This window comes from Hemiscyllium ocellatum, chromosome 21 (genome assembly GCF_020745735.1).
Source record: "Hemiscyllium ocellatum isolate sHemOce1 chromosome 21, sHemOce1.pat.X.cur, whole genome shotgun sequence".
Taxonomy (NCBI): Eukaryota; Metazoa; Chordata; class Chondrichthyes; order Orectolobiformes; family Hemiscylliidae; genus Hemiscyllium; species Hemiscyllium ocellatum.
Genome location: NC_083421.1, coordinates 61,391,402 through 61,412,396, shown reverse-complemented (window position 1 = coordinate 61,412,396; position 20,995 = coordinate 61,391,402). Strand labels below are relative to the sequence as shown.

At 45.8% G+C, this 20,995-nt stretch overlaps 1 protein-coding gene across 2 annotated transcripts in view; it reads left to right on the top strand.

The window, feature by feature from the left end:
• The window catches only part of LOC132825929 (inactive phospholipid phosphatase 7), a 30,419-nt gene extending 26,927 nt beyond the window's left edge, over window positions 1-3,492 (top strand). The window contains exon 3 of one of the 2 annotated variants that reach the window (XM_060841576.1): window positions 2,376-3,492. In XM_060841576.1, the coding sequence (XP_060697559.1) occupies window positions 2,376-2,481 (106 nt within the window). In that variant the 3' untranslated portion in view covers window positions 2,482-3,492. The remainder of the gene's footprint in view (window positions 1-2,375) is intronic. The other variant, XM_060841577.1, reaches the window with a different exon arrangement.
• Window positions 3,493-20,995: the final 17,503 nt, after the last annotated feature.

Sequence of the window (20,995 nt, the reverse complement as noted above, 5' to 3'; positions counted from 1 at the left end):
GATCGTTTCTGGGTTCACTACTTTTTAGTCATTTATATAAATGATTTGGATGTGAGCAGAGGAGGTATAGTTAGTAAGTTTGCAGATGACGGCAAAATTGGAGGTGTAGTGGACAGTGAAAAAGATTACCTCAGAGTACAATGGGATCTTGATCAGATGGACCAGTGGGCTGAGGAGTGGCAGATGGAGTTTAATTTAGATAAATGCATTTTGGGAAAGCACATCTTAGCAGGACTTCTGCACTTAATGGGAGTGTTGCTGAACAAAGACACTTGGAGTGCAAGTTCATAGCTCCTTGAAAGTAGAGTCGCAGGTAGGTAGGATAGTGAAGAAGGCATTTGGTATGCCTTCCTTTATTGGTCACAGCATTGAGTTGGAAGATGATGTTGCAGCTGTACAGGACTTTGGTTTGGCCACTGTTGGAATGTTGCGTCAATTCTGGTTCTCCTTCCTAGCAGAAGGATGTTGTGAAACTTGTAAATCTTTTCTGAATGCTTTCAAGGATGTTGCCAGGGTTGGAGGATTTGAGCTATAGGGAGAGGTTGAACAGGCTGGAGCTGTTTTCCGTGAAGCGTTAGAAGCTGAGGAATGATCTTATAGAAGCTTATAAAATCACGAGGGGCATGGGTAGGATAAATAGACAAGGTATTTTTCCCTGGAGTGGAGGAATCCAGAACTAGAGAGCATAGATTTAGGGTGAGAGGGAAAAGATGTAAATGGGATCTAAGGGACAACTTTTTCGCACAGAGGGTGGTGTGAGCTGCCAGAGGAAGTGGTGGAGGCTGGTACAGTTACAGCATTGAAAAGGTGTGGATGGTATATGATTAGGAAGGATTTAGAGGGATATGGGCCAGGTGCTGGCAAATGAGATTAGATTAGGTGAGGATATCTGCTTGGCATGGACAGGTTGGACTGAATGATTTGTTTCAGTGCTGTACATCGTGCTGTTGGGCAGCACTGTTGCCTCACAGCGCCAGAGACCCAGGTTCAATTCCCGCCTCAGGCAACTGTCTGTATGGAGTTTGCACGTTCTCCCTGTGTCTGCGTGGGTTTCCTCTGGCTGCTTCGGTTTCCTCCTACATTCCAAAAATGTGCAGATTGGGTGAACTGGCCATGCTAAATTGCCCTTAGTGTTAAGTGAAGGGGAATGGGTCTGGGTGGGTTACTCTTCGGAGGGTTGGTGTGGACTAGTTGGGCCAAAGGGCCTGTTTCCACACTGTAAGTAATCTAATCTAACCTCTATGACTATGAATCTAAAATGCTACAAACAAAAGATGAAAACTAGATTGACCATAGGCACTGGATTCCCCCCCCCCCCACCCCCCCTTAACCTGTCCTGCTTAGTCCTTCTTACTAACATCTAGAGGCTAGCTCCAAACCTGGGGGATTGGGGCAGGGGGCAGACGAGTCTCCCTCTCAGACTAGTCAATTGACAGCCTGGCATAGCCACACTCACGGAATCAAATCGTACAAATGTTTGCATAACACCCATCAGCTTCCCTGGGAATGTCCAACCCCACAAGCAGGACAGACTCTGCAGGGGTGGGGCATACAGTCATAAACCAGAGGGACTTACCCTGGGAGTCCTCAAAATTGACCCTACTGGCATTTGTACAAACCTGGGCATGAGCGCCTCCTACTGGGGTTGTCACCGAACTGCAGCTGATAAACAGTGCTGTCCAGTTTGAGCATCAGCTACTAACAGCACTGATGGTGCAAAGGCTCAGAATGTGTTCTGGATGAGTCTCTTAACGTCCAGGAGCACCACTAATGGTTAGCGCTATTGCCTCGCAGCAGGTTCAATTCCAGCCTTCAGTGATAGTTTGCAGATTCTCCGTGTGTGTGCATGAGTTTCCTCCAGGTGCTCCGGTTTCCTCCCACAGACCAAAGATGTGAAGGTAACATGGATGAGCCAGTCTAAGTTGTCCCATAGTGTCCAGGGATGAGCAGGGTTAGACATGGGAAATGCGGGGTTACGAAGAGGCTAGAGGGGATGGGATGCTGTTTGAGGGTCAATGTGGGCTCGATGGGCTGAATGGCCTGCTTCCATACTGTACGGATTCTGTCTTGGTCAAGTTGGTTGTGTTCTGAAGGACATAGCTGCCAGACTGCATGTGGCAGATGGGGAAAAAAAACAGCAAGAGGCAGAAACCACATTATCCTTGTTTTCATCAGTCTGGCTGTGAGGTGATAGTAAGAATGGTGACAGAGCAGTATTCACTGACTTTCCCCAGTCTGACCTACACAGGACACCAGACAACAATGGTATCACTGGGCCAGTAATCCAGAACCAAAGATTTGTGAGCCAGTTTGGATTTTAAAAAAAACAACCAGTCTTTCAATTCCTGATTCTAATTGAGTTTATGCTTTACCAGGTGGTACGTGAGATCGAACCCACCTCCTCAGGGACTTTGTCTGAGTCTCTGGATTACTCAGCCAGTGCCCATTCCAACTAAACCACTGACTGCCTGCCAGGAATAACACCACAGGCTCTTCACACAGGCAGATGAGGGCCTCAATGTAATGTCCACTCTGAACCAACACCTCCAAAAATCTTTATTTCTTGTTGTTCTCAAGCCTGAGAACAGGATTTGAACTCCAAACTTCGCAGGGATCACTTGGACAGACTGACGCACAGCTCACATTCGTTTATAAGTCAGGAGTGTGATGGAGTATTCCCCACTTGCCTGGATGGGTGCAGCTCCAATAACACTCAAGAAGCTTGACACCATCCAGGACAAAGCAACCTGCTTAATCAACAGCCTGTCTACTACTTCACCCCAGTCACTCCCTCCACCATTACAGCTCAGTCACATCAGTGTGTATCATCTACCAGACACACTATAACAACACACCAGAGCTCCTCTAGCAGCACCTTCCAAACCCATTTCCATCCCGAAAAAAAAGGCAGGAGACATAAGGGAGCACCACCTCCTGCAAGTTCCTCTCAAAGCCACTCACCATTCTGACTTGGAAATAATTGTGTAAAGATTTGTAGCCCGGGTGCTTGTGGTTGTGGGTATGTTCGCTGAGCTGGGAAGTTGATTTGCAAATGTTACATCCCCGGTCTGGGTGGCATCTTCAGTGCTTTGGGACCTCCCGTGAAGCGCTATATTTGGAAATATACTGCTGATCCTTCATTGTCACTGGGTCAAACTCCTGGAACCCACTCTCTGACAGCGTTTTGGTATCTTGTGCACATGGTCAGCAGGGGTTCAAGAGGGCAGCTCACCACCACATTCTCAAAGGGCAATTAGGGATCTGTAGTAAATGCTGACCCAGTCAGTGACACCCATATCCCAAAGACAATTGCAAACAAACTTGATACTGAAGGAATGTATGAATGCACAGGGTTCCCTTTACAGTGGAAGTGTGTGAGGAACAGAGCTAAAGGAACATTTGTGGAAAGGTTGGAAATGTGTAGAACGTTGGATCAGCATGTGTTTCCTTTGTTTATAACATTTTCGTTTAATAAATCCTTTCCTATTCTAACATGATATTGCACAGCTTATTCTATGACCATGCTGCTAAGGAATGTAGCAGGGAATTAGACAGGAAAAGATTCCTGCATTTGTATTGCACCTTTGAGTGACCCTCCAGAACTGTTGGACACAGTTATCTTGTCGACCGGCCTTTGGCACAATTCAGGTAATTTGGCAGAATTCCCCGTTCTTGAAGGAAAGTTTGCATTTACATGGCGCCCTTCACAACCTTAGGGTGTGTCCAGTGTGGGCTGTAGAGACCCTTTTTTTGAAGGGCGTTCATTGCTATAAGGTAGGATGCCATAAATGTCAACAACGAGATAATCCATTTCAAGGAGATGGTTCAGAGATAAATAAATCTTCAGGACAAGAAGAATAAGCCTCTCTCTTCAATTCAGCACACTGTTGGGGTCTTTTATCTGGCAGGACGGATTGGGCCGGAACTGATTCTCATCTATAGCTAAGTCTCCAAACTCACAGCCAGAAGGACAGAGCAGCAGATAAACCACCAGCTGCAGGTTACCCTTGCAGCCACATACCATCCTGACTTGGAAACACATCTTCGTTCCTTTATCACCTCTAATGGCTTGTGGGTAAACTATAACTCAGAGACTGCAGCTCACCACCACCATCCCAAGGGTAATTAAGGAAGGACAGAAAGTAAAGGCCTCACCGTTGATGCTGTCATAGACTAGATTATACCCCCTCAAAGTATTTTCAGAAGGAAGCTAAGACCCTACCTTTTTGTAACTTTAAAGGTCAATGTGAAGTGCTGCATTCCAGATGCAATTCAATTGGTCAAACTACTTGACATTATGTAAAAAACAAAAGTGACAGAGTGGCTCAGTGGTTAACACTGCTGCTTCACAGCATCAGGGACCCAGGTTCAATTCCAGCCTTGGGTGACTGTGTGCAATTTGCACATTCTCTCTGTGTCTGCGTGGGTTTCCTCAGGGTACTCTGATTTCCTATCACAGTCCAAAGATGTGCAGATTAGGTGAATTGGCCATACTGAATTTCCCATAGTGCTCAGGGATGTGTAGGTTAGGTGCATTACTCAGGGGTAAATGTAGAGTTATAGGGTAGGGGAATGAGTCTGGGTGGGATACTCTTTGGAGGGTCAGTGTGGACTTTTGGGCCAAATGGCCTATTTCCACACTGTAGGGGTTCTATGATTTCTGTGAGAACGTAACTTATTCAAACATCATAGTTAAAATGCAACAAAAGAAAGAAGAATTACTTAATTGGAATTGGAAAACTTTACTGTATCTATTAATGTGTAATTATTTTAGGTTGCAAGTTTGCTCGCAGAGCTGGAAGGTTTGTTTTCAGATGTTTCGTCACCATACTAGGTAACGTCATCTGTGAGCCTCTAGTGCAGCACTGGTGTTATGTCCCGCATTCTATTTATGTGCTTTGGTCTCTTAAGGTGGATGATATAATTTCTGGATCTTTTTCTCAGAGGATGGTAGATGGGGGCCAAATCAATGTTTTTATTGTTGGGAGTTCTGGTTAGAATGCCAGGCCTCGAGGAATTTACATGCGTGTGTATGTTTAGCTTGTCTTAGGATGGATGTGTTGTCCTGGTCAAAGTGGTGCCCTCCCTCGGTCTGCACATAAGGATACTAGTAAGAGTGGGTCATGTCTTTTGGTGGCTAGTTGGTGTTCGTGTTGCCTGGTGGCTAGTTTTCTGCCTGCTTGTCCAATGTAATGTTTGTTACAGTCCTTGCACGGTATTTTGTAAATTACATTCATTTTGTTGGTTGTATGTGTAGGGTGCTTTAGGTTTATTAGCTGCTGTTTAAGTGTGTTGGTTGTTTTGTGGGCTACCATGATGCCAAGGGTTCTGAGTAGTCTGGAGGTCATTTCAGAGATGTCCTTTTTGGTAACCAGGATACATGAACACCAACTAGCCACCAAAAGACATGACCTATCATCACTAGTATCCTTACATTCAGACAAGGAAGGACATCGCTTTGACTGGGACAACACATCCATCCTAGAACAGGCTAAACAGAGACACGCAGGGGAATTCCTAAAGATCTGGCATTCAAACTGGAACTGCATCAATAAAACATTGACTTAGACTTCATTTACCAATCTCTGAGAAAAAGAACTGGAAATATTATCACCCACCTTAAGAAACGTGGACACATAAATAGAATGCAGGATATAATACCAGTGCTGCACTAGAGCCTCACTGATGATGTTACCTAATATGGTGATGAAATGTCTGAAAACAAACCTTCCAGCTCAATGAGCAAACTTACAACCTGAACCTCAACATGAACCACAAATCTCAAAAATTACAAACAGAAATTTACTTATTAACTGTTCCAATATATTTTACAGTATACAATATTGTCATGTGTGCTCTATTGTAGGAGTGCAGAGAAAAGCTTTTACAATGTCTGTCTTCTTATGGCAACATCTTATCTACAAGAACCGAAAGACAATTCTAACATCTAACTAACAGCATTGGCAAAAAGGCAAATTCAGAAAAGAGATTTTGTATCACTTTGCAGTACCCAGCAACCCAGGGAGAGAACCCCTGGCATTTGGCTGTTACCAAGGGAGTGGAGAAATAGCTTCCACTTCTTCAAGCCCACAATAGCAACTGCTGAAAGCTAACTAAAGATCCTTGTTCTGCGATAGTTGGACCACACCCATTAAGGCTGCTTCTATTATTTTAACTCAAAGCTGTTTATCTTCTCATAGACTGTTCATCACCTGTTTCCCCTACCTCCCCAGTCTCTCTAAAAGAAGCTAGGACAAAACACACCTTCTAAAGTCACAGTATCATCACAATGCCCACATTCTGAGAATGAATAAGAATAAGCACTCCATTCAGAAATATTTCTCTTGAATCTTGGAATGTGGGTCTTCATGGTCATGGTGTATAAAAATACTGTGCTGACTAATCAAGGGCCTAAATCAGATTGGGATGTCTGGTCAGTGTGAATGAGTTTGTTCGAAGAGTCTGTTTCTGTGCTGTGTGAGTCTGTCATTCATAGAACCAAAGATTTAAAGGGCGCCCAGCACACAAGTTCCCACAGAAGAGTCAACATTGATACTGTTCCTAAATAAAAACTGAAAGGACTGCAGATGTTGGAAATCCAAAACAAATAGAAGTTGCTGGAAAAGCTCAGCAGGTCTGGCAGCATCTGTGGAGAGAAATCAGAGTTAATGTTTTGGGTCCATAATGCTTTCTCAGAAACTCTCTTTTGCTGTCCACAGACCGGCTGAGTTTCTCCAGCACTTACTGTTTTTGCCTATTTTTCCAAGCTACCTGTTCTGGGATGTTACTACGCAGCAGGTGATGCTTGAACCTGTACCTCCTGGCTCTGACATTGGGACACTACCACTGAGCCGCAAAACAAACTATTTTCAAAGATGTTAATTACCCCTCACTAAATTACAACCTTCATTTCATGAGAATGCACTGGACAGAAAATAAAAACAGTTTAAATCAAACACTGGATTGACTCTTCAACACAGTCTGCTGGCGTCTTATAAAATAGCTTTTGAGCACAAACAGCCCTCCCTAAATGTACACCCATCTCACACTCTGCTGCCCAGATCTTACCTTATACAGAATTCTATTCGCTCCTGAGCAACTGTTCTGCCTGAGCTCAGCAACATCTCACCTTCTGGTGAAAATGCTGCAAAGGTGTTACTCTCAGGGAGTTAAGAGATTTGGCTGAAGATTGGAAAGTGTGCTGTGTTCTGTGAGTAACTCTGGGGTCAGTACATTGACCACAAGGCCCTGTTAGCGAGGCTATACCCAGCTGTGGGGGGTGGGGGGGGGGGGGGGAGTGGAGGGAGCTCAGCAGCTGTCTTTAGGCTTGGCTCATCCTCCTCCCAGTGTGTCATCTACAGTCAATAGTAGGCAAAAGGCACTTTAAGCATTAAAACCACATCCTGTTTCTGACTGGCAAAGGACATTCCTGAAAGTGAGTTAAGGTGACCACTGGGAAACAGATACTCTCTAAACGACCAGTTCAGAGATGTTGCTACATACTTCTGGTGTCGGTGGATGTTGAGTCCAGGCCTCCCCATCCAGAGGAAGGGATATTGCCACTGTGCCACAAGAGCCTTGAGAATGCAGGTACACACTTGAAATTGTTTTCAGGACATATGGGGCAAGGATGGAGGCGGGGATAGAGATGAAGCAGATGATCCCACAAAGCTGACATGGGAGGCAGTGGGCTGAGTGACCTTCTGATGCATTCCATGATTTTTCTCCTTGGCTGCAAACTCCCTATGAATACACATCTCGTACACAAGCATATCAAATAGGAGCGGGAGTAGGCCATTCAGCCCCTCCAGCCTGCATTACCATTCTGTAAGATCATGGCTGGTCCGATGGAGGAGGGGCACCTCAAATTCCCATCAACCCCTGAAGAACTTTTCACCTCCCTGTTGGTCAGGAGTCTGTCTCCTTGAGCCAGCCACAGCTGCTCCCTGGGGAAGAGAGTCCCACAGACTCAGGGCTGTCTGAGGAAGACCAATCTCAAAATTTGTGCGAAGATTTGTAGCTCGGGTGCTCGTTGTTGTGGTTCTGTTCGCTGAGCTGGAAGTTTTTGTTGCAAATGTTTCGTCCCCTGGCTAGGCGACATCATCAGTGCTTTGGAGCCTCCTGCGAAGCGCTTCTTTGATGTTTCTTCCGGTATTTATAGTGGTCTGTCCTTGCCGCTTCCGGTTGTCAGTTTCAGCTGTAGTGGTTGGTATATTGGGTCCAGGTCGATGTGTTTGTTGATGGAGTTTGTGGATGAATGCCATGGCATGGACCCAATATACCAACCACTACAGCAGACAACTGAAACTGACAACCGGAAGCGGCAAGGACAGACCACTATAAATACCGGAAGAAACATCAAAGAAGCGCTTCGCAGGAGGCTCCAAAGCACTGATGATGTCGCCTAGCCAGGGGACGAAACGTTTGCAACAAAAACTTCCAGCTCAGCGAACAGAACCACAACGAAGACCAATCTCCTCATGCCCACCTTTAGTAGGAAGCTCTTCATTATTAAACAATCTCCCTGGTTTTTGACATGTTCCCTTTCCCAATCCGGAGGTCAAAGTATGGATACTTTGTTGAACTGGCCAATGACAAGCAGAACAGTGAGGATCTGCTGTGGCTTGAATGAGATTGGCGATCAAATTCAGAGAGAGTTCAGTGCTTCCCAGTTCTGGGGGTACTGGGCACCATGCTATCTCCTCTACAGCAATGTGCTGAGAGACCTGGTACAGGCTGTACCAGTGTTAGGCAAACTCCTGATTGAGCTGTCCATTCAAACCAATCAGCCTACTTGATCCACCTGGGCCTGGGCTGTCACTTTAACATAGCGACCACGTGGCTTCTGCAGCTAAACCGTGTCTTGCTTTGGACCCTGTGTGAAGACTCCAGGAGCAATGAGCCAGCTCCTTCCCTCCCTCCACAGAGAGCGGTGTGAGGAGGCCAGGCCAGAGGGGTATTTGTGATCCTGCTTTGGATAAAGGGCTGAGCAGCACACTCATATCTGTCAGCACTGTTTCAGGGTCAGTATATGTCATCGCCCAGGCTGGTTTCCGCTGGCTCTTGTTCAGCACTGACCTCAAAAGGTCAAAGTTAGCAATGAGTCTGGAAAATAATGCTGTGCTGTGACAATCACCCCCAACAAATTGGCAGGTTCTGACTCATGGTCATTCATGTGGTCATTCCACTTAAGAAGGTGAAGCTGATTGACATGTGAAGAAGGATTAACTTCACTTTGAAATGTTAGCAGCAACATTAACACAGCCATAAAGATGTGTCACATCTCGAAGGTGCTGCTAAAGCTGATCGGAACATCGGTGTGGCCACATCTGGAGTACTCCGCACGTAGGTTTGCTGGGCTGGTTTAAGAAAGGATGTAAACGCTGTTCAGAGGCTAAAATGTCCAAAGGCATTTCACAGAAACAATTAACGAGATTCACAGCATTACCCGGAAAATCAATCTTTAATTCCTGGAGGTCTAGCAACAGCATCACTTGGGGTTGGAACTTATTGTCATTGCAACATTTCAGAAACCCAGACACAAATAGAGAATAAGCCATTCAGCCCTTTGACTCTAGTGCACCATCCAGTGAAGTTATGGCTGACCTGATAGTGATGTCAAATCCACTTTCCAACAAACTGTACATGCCCCCAGTAACCTTTGACCACCCCCCCATTCCACTGGGGGTCAAGAATTGATCCAATGTGGAAAGGTTAGACTGGGGCCTGTATTGTTCAGTTTGGAAGAGGGTCAGTGATCTCACTGAGACGTTTAAGGAGTCTTGAAGTGAGATGAGGATAGATGCTGAAAGGATGTTGTGGGAATGGCTGGAATGAGGGGACACAGTTAAAAAGTAAGGGTTTAAAACTGAGATGAGGGGGAATTCTATTCCTGCACAGGGTCATGAAGCTGTGGAACTGTCTTCCCCAGACAGCAATGGAGCAATGAGTATTCCAAAGGCTGAGACAGATATATTCTTGACAATCAAAGGTTATTGATGGTGAGGGAGAATGTGTGGAATTGTTGGAAAGGGCACTGAGATTTTTTTTCTGTATTGTCACATTTTTGTTACGACTGGAGCCATGATCCATGAACCTGCTCTGAGTTGGCGGGGTCCGAGTCCCCCTCAGCCTGGACTGTGGGAGATGCTGAATTGTTGCTGCTGTTACTCAGAGGGAGTCTGATCGCCTCTTGAGTTGGGGAAATGATGAAACAGTAAGTTCAGCCAAAGGTTTTTATTTCCGTCTCTGTCATCATTATTTATCCGTGAGGTTATTTTTCCTTTGTGCCCCATGAGGATTGTTGCTGGAATATTCCCTCTGCATTTACTTTGTGGTAAAAATAGGATTGATACAACAGTCGGCAGCCCAGCCTCACTGACCCTCACGTTAACAGGAGAAGAGGTCTCTGGCCAGCAAGACTCTGGTCTTGGTGGTCATGTTACTGGACTGGTAATGGAGAGGCCTAGGTTAATGACATATGAAGGTGGACCCAGTACTGATCCCTGTGGAACACCGCTGGTCACAGGTCTTTAGCCTGAAAAAGAATCCTCCACTGCCTCCCTCTGTATCCACCTGTAAAGCCAATTTTGTATGCAATTAACAAGCTCACGGTGAATCCCAGGTGATCTAACTTTACTAACCAGTCTAACATATGGAACCTTGTCAAAGGCTTGACTGAAGTCGAAGTAAACAACATCCACCACTCTGCCTCATCAATTGTTTTGGTTACTTCCTCCAAAAATTCAATCAAGTTTGTGAGACATCATTTCCCACGCACAAAGTAATGCTGACTATCCCATATCTTTCCAAATCCACGTCAATCCTGTCTTTCAGAATCCCTTCCAACAATGTACCCAGCACCAATGTCAGATTCATGGGTATATAGTTCCCAGGCTTCTCCTTACAGCCTTTCTTAGATAAAGACACAACATGAGCCACCCTCCAGTCCTTTGACACCTCACCCATGGTTATAGATGATACAAATATTTCTGCTAGAGTCGCAGTAATTTCTTCCTTAACATCCCAGAACATCCTAGGATACATTGGATCAGGTCCTGGAGATTTATCTACTTTTATGTTTTCTAAGACATCCAGCACTTCCGCTTCTGTAATGTGAACTATTTTCAAACTATTTATTTCCCTGAGTTCTCTAGCCTCCATTTCTTCCTCCGCAGTAAAAACTGACGTGAAATAATCATTTCATATCTCTTCCATCTCCTGTAGTTTAACACAAAAATGACATTGTTGATTTTTAAGGAGTCCTACTCTTTCTTTAGCTGCCCTCTTGCTCTTAATGAACTTGTAGAAACTCTTAGGATTATCCTTAACCTTATCTGCCAACGCTATCTCATATCCCCTCCTGGCCTTCTTGATTTTTCTCTTAAGAATGTCTCGACACTCTTTATATTGTTTTGATCCCAGTTGTTTGTACCTAATCTATGATTCCTTTTTATTCTTGACTAGAACCTCAATATCTTGATTGATCTATTGTTCCCAATTCTTCCCAGCCATTCCCTTAACTCCAACAGGAACATAATGCTTCTGAACTCTCACTATCTCACTTTTGAAAGCCTCCCACTTTCACAGTTGCCCATTTACCTGTGAACAGTCAACTCCAATCAACCCCTAAAAGTTCTTATCTCATACTGTTAAAACATGCCTTACTCCAATGAAGAATTTTAACTTTTATACAAGGCCTTTCCTTTTCCATAACTATTTTAAAACTAATAGAATTGTGATCACTAGTCCCAAATTGTTCCCCTACTAACATGTCAGTCACTTGCCCTGCCTTATTTCCAAGAGAAGGTCAAGTATTGCTGCTTCTCTAGTAGGAAGATATTGATAAAGAACATTTTCTTGAGCACATTTAACAAATTCAACATCATCCAAGTCTTTAACACTATGGCAGTCCTTGCCAATGTTTAGAAAATTAAAATCCTCTGCTATTACAGCCCTATTATTCTTACATATATCTGAGATAACTCTACATATTTGGGGACCTACAATCGGTTCATCTGAGCAAGGAGGGAGTCCCGATGACATTATCACCACATCAGGTGGGTGTTGGGAGTTGGGGGCACAGGTAATGGAAAGCTGCAGGAATTCAATGGGCTGAGTGGCCTCCTGCTGTTCCTGTCCAAGCTAAAGCCATTTCAGCCAACCACTTCTGAATCCATGACCAACACAACAAAGAAATCAGCCCTTTTTCCGTTTCAGTCGAGGTTAGGAGATGCTGGATAGGCTGGGCCTGATTTCCCTGGGTCATTGGTGACTTTATAGAGGTTTATAAAATCAGGAGAGACATAAATAGGGTGAATAGACAAAGTGTTTTCCCTGGGGTGGGGGAGTTCAAAATTGGGGGGCATATTTTTTAAAATGAGAGAAGAAAGATTTAAAAAAGACACACAGATGGTGGTTCATGTCTAGAATGAGCTGCCAGAGGAAGTGATGGATGCAGGTACAATTACAACATTTAAAAGACATTTGGATAAATACATGAATAAATCAACTTTGGAGGGGAACAAGCCAAACACAGGTAATTGGGACCAGTTTGGTTTGGGAAACTTGGTTGACATGGACAGATTGGATTGAGGGATCTGTTTCTGTGATGTATGACTCTATGATTCTATGTAATCTCCACTTTCAGACCTGAACCTACAGTGGGTGATGAGAGGATCTCAAAATCTTCCATGCTGTTTAGCCCTGTGTGCTGTCCTAGATGTTTTAAGCATATGGACTCTCCCATTAAATGAGGTAGATCCTCCAAAATCAGGAGCCAATGGGTTAACGATCTGGACATGTAATGAATGCTCTAAGTTACATTACCCAATTCCCCTTGGCTGTGTTGGACACAGTTCACCAAGATAATGCATTGACTAAAGTCAGTGAAACAGATCTGAGTCATATGGAATAAGCTAAACAGCAGAATCAACTCCACTGCAAGATGACACACCAATCCCTAAATCTTCCAGGAAATGAACTAGCCTGACCACTCTGTTATTCCCAGATACAGTACAAACCCATAAGTCATTTCTAAGTTAAAAGAAAATCTTGAATCACAAGCTTTCAAAAATTTTCCTCATTCAAAGGCTATATGTCTATCTAACTGCCATACTTTCCAAAGACTCAGTATTGTCTTTCTGCGGATGTGGGATGAGCAGTAGGTGCCAAAAATCCCAAGAATTTTTTTTTTTTGGCTTATTTGTAGGACCACTCTCTTGAAAAAGACTTGATTCACAGACACGCCCATTCGACTCATTGCACTCTTCGAAAGGGCAACTATTCCCATAGATCCCCTTCACGTCCCGAAACCCTGCATTACCGTTCCTTTTAGAATATTTGTCCAATCCTCTTTTTGCAAGTTGCTATTGAACCCTCTCCACTGTCCTTGCAGACAACACATCTCAGATCACAACATCTCGCTGTGTTAAAAAATATTCCCACTTCATCTTCATTGGCCAGAAATCTGTGTCCCTCTGATTACTGTAAAAGTGTCTTCTCCTTACTTTATTCAAGTAAACCCCTTATGGTTTTGAAAATCTGTCGAACATCTTCCTGGACCTTCTCTACTGTGAAAAGAATGATGCCAGCTTCTCTGCACTCTCCACGTCCACTGAAGATGCTCATCCTTGCTCTCGTTCCTCAGCCACTGCACAGCAATGACGTCCTCATGAAACGTGTGGAGCTCAGAATTGGATACAATCAAAGTGGTCTATGACTCTTGGTGAGGCCTGTCCTGGGGCACTGTGTCCTGTTCTGGTTACCCTGGTACAGAAAGAATATTATTAAGCTGGAGAAGGTCCAGAGAAGATTTACTAGCCTGTCACCGGGAATAGGAGGTTTGAGTTATAGGGAGAGATTGGATAGGCTGGGACTTCCATCACTAGAGCGTAGGAGGTTGTGGGTTGACCTTATAGAGGTTTATAAAATCATGAGGGGCATGAACAGGGTGAATGGCAGGTGTATTTTCCCCTGGGTTAGGGATTATAAGACCAGGGGGCATGTTTTAAGGTGAGAGGAGAGAGATTTAAAAAAGACATGAGGGGCAAATTTTTAACACAGGGAGTGGTTTGCATAGAGAATGAATGAGCTGAGGGAGTGGTGGGTGGGTTACAGTTACGTTTATATGACATTTGAAGAAGGACATGAATAGACAAGGTCTGGAGGGCTATGGGTTTGAGTCGTCAGTGAAGGTGCAGGTGAGAAGGCTCTCTGCCAGTAAGTTTTATTTAAGGAAATGTTGTAGTATTATTCAGAGATTTATGCTGTAAATAAAGTGTGACAGTGATGTGTATACCCCCGCATTACATTTCTATTGTTCAGTGTGTGTTTTGATCATATAGACCTTTTGAACAACTGGAATATTTGATCAATCCCCAGTTAATAAAAGGTTTGCTGTAGTAGTATATCTTTGGCAGTACAGACTCAATGGGCCAAAGGGCCTCCTGTGTACTGTGTCATTCTGAACAATGGTCAGAGCCATCAGGATGCAAAACATCAGCTTGCTCTCTCTCCTTTTTGTTTTCAGAACAGATTCTAGCAACTACAATAATTTGCATTCGACAGATTTTTTTTGTTGAATTCCAGTTTTACCAGCTGCTGATGTGGGATTTGAACTCTGGCCCCTGGAACATTACCTGACTCTTGGGATTAACAGTACAGCAACAATACCACTAGACTATCATCTCCCTCCCATGTACCACTTGGCTTCCCAATACCTTGGCTGTACCTGTAAGCTCACTCTCTATTCGCGGTCTTTGTCAGCACCAACATTTACAAGTTTCATACTTTTACACTTTACATTAGAATGTATCTGCTCACTAACATGTCTCTATCGTTTTGGAGTTACTCTGTTGTCCTCTCCAGAGCTTACTGTAAAAACCTTGTCTTTTTATGTTACTGTATTTCTGATTACAAATCGAAATGGGAAAAGGATTGATTTGGAGGCAAGGCTTGTGAAGGAAATGCTGCACTCCTGAAAACAAGTTCCTGAAACTCATTGTGTGTGGTGTTTACACTGCTGCCTTATCCAAGCAGTGGGGGAGGTTGTTTGTAGACATGCCAGCTCTGGGGTGGAGAGGGAGGGGGCTTGTTCAAGATGAGATTCAAGTTGCTGATTGGTTTGCAGTTTTGTGACCAGTTGTGCTAAAGGCCATTAGCATGAGAACAACGATCTAATTGGCTTCTTGTGAGCTGAACAGCTTGTGGGTGTGAACAACAGTGACAGAAGCCTTTGAACTGCTCAATGTGGAGTGTGTGCACGCATGTACATGTGTGCATGTCAACAATAAAATACCTAAAGCTGGATAACAACTAGTTTCTTTCTTCTCTCCAATAATTGTAAGCTGATGCTTATAACCAGTAAATCAGAAACATCATGATCTGGGAAGCAGTCACTCTGTGGCTTCTGACAAGAAGTGAGAGAACCCAAAGGAAAAGATCAGGGGACCGAAGGAACATGACCACAAGTCCTGAGGATGGTGCTATTGGACCTCTCCCCATAGCCCCAGTGCTTTGTGTCTGTCTATCTATGTGTGTCAGGAGTCAGGTTTTCGAAGGGAGTTCGATTTGTAACTAGCAGTGATATGATGAAGGTTCATAACTATTGACCTGAGGTAGAAATCCATTTCTAATATTATAATTCCAGTTGGGAACAGAAACCTGGTCAGTGCTTTCCCTCAACCTGTGTCTGACCGACAGAGAAATTAGAGATTTGTGAACTTTGAGTAAATGTTCAACTTTTTGTGATAACTGTGAGAATTTTCAGGGTTTGATTTCCAACACACTAGCCTGGAGATATTTTCCTTCCATCTAGCTTTGTAACAACAGCAAGCTCAGATTTATTTCTCTGTTTCTTGAAGTAATTGATGTAGATTGCACATCGTGGAGATCCCAGCATTGACCCCAGTGGCGTTCCACAGTTCGCAATGTGCCAACTTAAAAATGCCCCATTTATGCCTAGTTTCTGTTTCATGTCCTTTAACCATACTTCAATCTGGGCTAATATATCACCCAAAAGATTACTGACTTCCTGTTTGCCCTTGGAAAATCCAGATGTATTACATCTAACAGTTCCCTTTGATCTACCTTCCCAGTTACATCGACCCGAGATGGTTAATAGAGTGCTGAATTAAATGCCTAAAGTGAAAGGCACTGCTGCCAACAGTATTGCACTCACTCACTGTTGCCCTCCCTCAGTACTCTACACCCTCAGCGCAGCACTCCCTCAGTATTGCTCTCCCTCATTACTGGTTTCCCTCAATATTGCCCTGCCTCAGTACTGCACTTGATTAGTACTGCACTCCCTCAGTACAGTGCTCCCTCAGTACAGCCCTCCCTTAGTACAGCCCTCCCTCAGTAGAATGCTCCCTCTTCCAGCCTGCCCTCAGCACAGCCCTCCGTCAGTAAAGCCCTCCCTCTGTCCAGCCCTCCCTCGGTACAGTGCTCCCTCTTCCAGCCCTTCCTCGGTACAGCCCTCCCTCAGTATAGCCCTTGCTTAGTACAGCCCTCCCTCAATACAGGCCTCCCTCAGTTCTGCACTTCCTCAGTACAGATCTCACTCGGTATAGCCTTCCCTCAGCACAGCACTCCCTCAGTACAATTCTCCCTCAGCATAGCCCTCCCTCGGTACAGCCTTCCCTCAGCACAGCCCTCCCTCAGTACAGCCCTCCCTCAGTACAGCCCTCCCTCAGTAGAATGCTCCCTCTTCCAGCCCGCCCTCATCACAGCCCTCCATCAGTACAGCCCTCCCTCAGTACAGCCCTCCCTCAGTAGAATGCTCCCTCTTCCAGCCCGCCCTCAGCACAGCTCTCCCTCAGTAAAGCCCTCCCTCTGTCGAGCCCTACCCTCGGTACAGTGCTCCTCTTCCAGCCCTCCCTCAGTACAGCACTCCCTCAGTACAGCCCTCCCTCAGCACAGCCCTCCCTCAGTACAGCCCTCCCTCAGTAGAATGCTCCCTCTTCCAGCCCTCCCTCAGTACAGCGCTCCCTCAGTAGTGCCCCTCCCCTCAGTACAGTGCACCTTCGGTATAGCCCTCCCTCAGTACAGCCCTCCCACAGTACAACTCACCCTCAGTACAGTGCTCCCTCACTACAGTGCTCCCTCAGAACAGCCCTCCCTTGTACAGTGCTCCCTCAGTACAGCACTCACTCAATACACCCCACCCTCAGCACAGTGCTCTCTCAGTATAGCCCACCCTCAATACAGTGCTCCCTTAGTACAGCCCACCCTCAGTACAGCCCACCCTCAGTAAAGCCCTCCCTCTGTCGAGCCCTTCATCGGTACAGCGCTCCCTCTTCCAGCTCTCCCTCACTACAGGCCTCCCTCAGTACAGTGCTCCCTCGGTACATGCTCCCTTGGTACAGCCCACCCTCAGTACTGCCCCACCCTCAGTACAGCTTTCCCTCAGTACAGTGCTCCCTCAGTACTGCCCTCCCTCAGTACAGTGCTCCCTCAGTACAGCCCACCCTCAGTACAGCCCTCCCTCAGTACAGTGCTCCCTCAGTACAGCCCACCCTCAGTACAGTGCTCCCTCAGTACAGCACTCCCTCAGTACAGCCCACCCTCAGTACAGCCCTCCCTCAGTACAGCACTCCCTCAGTACAGCGCTCCCTCAGTACAGTGCTCCCTCAGTACAGTGCTCCCTTGATACAGCCCACCCTCAGTACAGCCCACCCTCAGTACAGCCATTCCTCAGTACAGCCCTCTCTTGGTACAGCGCTCCCTCAGTACAGTGCTCCCTTAGTACAGGCCTCCCTCGGTACAGCCCTCCCTCAGGACAGTGCTCCCTCAGTACAGCCCTCCTTCAGTACTGCACGCCCTCAGTGCAGTGCTCCCTCGGTACAGTGCTCCCTCAGTACTGCCCCACCCTCAGTACAGTCCTCCCTTGTCACAGGCTACCCCCAGTACTGACCCCCCGGTACTGCTCTCCCTCAATACAGCCCACCCTCAGTACAGTGCTCCCTCAGTACAGTGCTCCCTCAGTACAGCCCCACCCTCAGTACAGCCCTACCACAGTACAACCCACCCTCAGTACAGTGCTTTCTCAGTACAGCCCTCCCTCACTAAAGCTCTCCCTCAGTACAGCCCTCCCTCAGTACAGCCCTCCCTCAGTACTGCCCCCCCCTCAGTACAGTGCTCCCTCGTCACAGGCTACCCCCAGTTCTGCCCCCCCCCCCAGTACTGCTCTCCCTCAGTACAGCCCACCCTCAGTACAGTCCTCCCTCAGAACAGCCCTCCCTAGTACAGTGCTCCCTCAGTACAGCACTCACTCAATACAGCCCTCCCTCAGTACAGTGCTCCCTTGGTAAAGCCCTCCCTCAGTACAGCTCTCCCTTAGTACAGCCCACCCTCAGTACAGCCCACACTCAGTACTGCCCTCCCTCAGTACAGTGCTCCCTCAGTACAGTGCTCCCTCAGTACAGCACTCCCTCAGTACAGCCCACCCTCAGTACAGCGTTCCCTCAGTACAGTGCTCCCTTAGTACAGTGCTCCCTCAGTACAGCCCTCCCTCAGTACAGCCCACCGTCAGTACAGTGCTCCCTCAGTACAGTGCTCCCTCAGTACAGCCGTCCCTCAGTGCAGCCCACCCTCTGTACGGTGCTCCCTCAGTACAGTCCACCCTCAGTAGAGCCCACCCTCAGTACAGCCCACCCTCAGTACTGCAGTGGGCACTGTCTGCCTGACATTGCCGTGGGTCTGATGCCCTGGATCTCCCTGTTTAGTGTTTAAGATTCATCTCTCCCTATTGGCTTCTTCATTTCCTGACAGAGATCTCTTTCAGCTCAACTCGGAGCACCTCATCTCTGGGGCACTTCCAAAGTTTTCTCCAGCCTCTCGAATCCCATCACATCACTCCAGAGCGAATCCCCGGGTGGTGGGATTTCAATGTCCAAAACCTGAGGGATAGCCAGGACACCAATCTGTCAGTGCGCCCCTGGGGTGGGGTGAGGCAACTTGACATTAAATCTTTATAGAGAAGGTGCAAAGTGTCTCACCCTCAACTTTGAGATTTATTGTATCTTATAAACACTGCATTTGATTGACTCCGTTTCACATTCTCCATCTGTGGTACCGCCCTGGAATTCCCTCCTCAAGAGCTGCCTCCTGCTGGTGGAGGCTGGTATAATTACAGTATTTTAAAAGCTTCCGGATGGGTGCATGGTTGCAAAGGGTTTGGCGGGAAATGGGTCAAACGCCAACAAATGGGACTGGGTCAGATTGGGATATCTGGTCGGTGCAAATGAGTTGAACTGAGGGGTTGGTTTCTGTGCTGTATAACTCTGCAGCTGTACTCTCAGCGTCATCACAAAACTTACAGATTTTATAGAATATAAACAGCTCCCAAATTTATCCAATTTTCAGACCCAGGCTAACAGAAACCCCAGACTAGCTTTTATATGTTTAAAGAATGCCTCTTTATTACAAATAAATAGATTCTAGCTGCAGGTGAATAACTTTCACACAACATATAACCCCACTAGTCAAAATCCCCTTCGGAGGGTCAGTGTGGACTTGTTGGGCCAATGGGCCTGTTTCCATACTGTAGGGAATCAAATCTAAAATCCCACCTTACACACACACAGGCACGGACACGCACACACACACACACACACACACACACACTCCCACATGGACACACACACACACAAATACAAACATGGTCATGTGCACACTCACATGGTCAGATACACTCTAACAGACATGCACAGACACCTTACTTTCACACACACACACATATAGACATACTCACAGATACAGACACACAAACAGGCATGGACAGGTACACACACACACACACACACACACACACACACACTCTCACGCACAGACATACAGATACACACACACACAGACATAGGCACACACACAGATGGTAAAAAAGATATGGGTGTAATGGATGGAGGGGAAACAGTGAAGCAGTTCGATGGTGTGTGTTCTCAGGATCTTCTGGGATGGCTGTTGTGTTGATCAGAATTTCTCAGTCTTCCTTCACCAGATATTTTCACTTGTTATCAGGAGGGACAGTGTGACTGGTTCACACTTTGAAAGGTCTCTGACTTACTCATTAAAAGACACAGCTTATAGTAACTGCTGGGGGAAATGTAAATTGGGTTTCTTCAAGCTGAAAGTAGCTTTTACTGCAGAGAACAGAGAGAGTTCCTCAGCTGGGGGAGATCTGAAGGTTTCTCACTATCTTATTCACAAACGGTTCAGAACCCTGTAAACCAATCAGACGGCTGGTGGGAGGTGTGATTGTTTTCAGGAGTGCAGCATTTCCTTCACAAGCCTTGCCTCCAAATCGATCCTTTACCCATTTCAGTCCGTAATCAGAAATACAGTAAAATAAAAAGACAAAGTGGTGGCACATTCACACAAAATTGCAGAATTTTTTTAATGACTGAACAGACATTCATTACAAAAAAATGAAGCTATTTAAATGTGGGAGACAATAAGTATGAGTTTGAAAAACAGCAAAACACAGTTTCAACCAGTTTCCTGACAGTATTTGTTACAGAGACTCACTCCAGAGAAATTGTATCCCTATTTCAACTCATTAGGGTTCTACATAACAAGCATCTGACAGGTTCTTTGCTGCAGATTGTGGGGACAATTTAATGAGTCATTTCCAAACATGAAGTTTTCCCACATCGAAAGCTTAAACTCTCTGGGTTCCAAGAACCTGCAGATTTCTGAGCAAACTCTCCTGGCCAAGAGGGTTCACAAACTTTGCCCCCCCCCTCCCCCACTGAGGTCACTTGTTCTGGGAACTGTCATATCAGGACAGGATCGAAACCAGCCTCCCAGCGCAATGCTGGAGTCTTCTAAACAGAACCAAAAAACTCGCTTCTGAACTTCCTTTTCAAAAACAAAAGCTTCTCATGCAAAAAATTCTCAACTGGAAACAAATTCTATTTTATTCTACTGATTGTAAACCAAACAATATCAACCAAACAACAGCTGGCTTCATCCAGAGGCCCATTGAAGATATTGC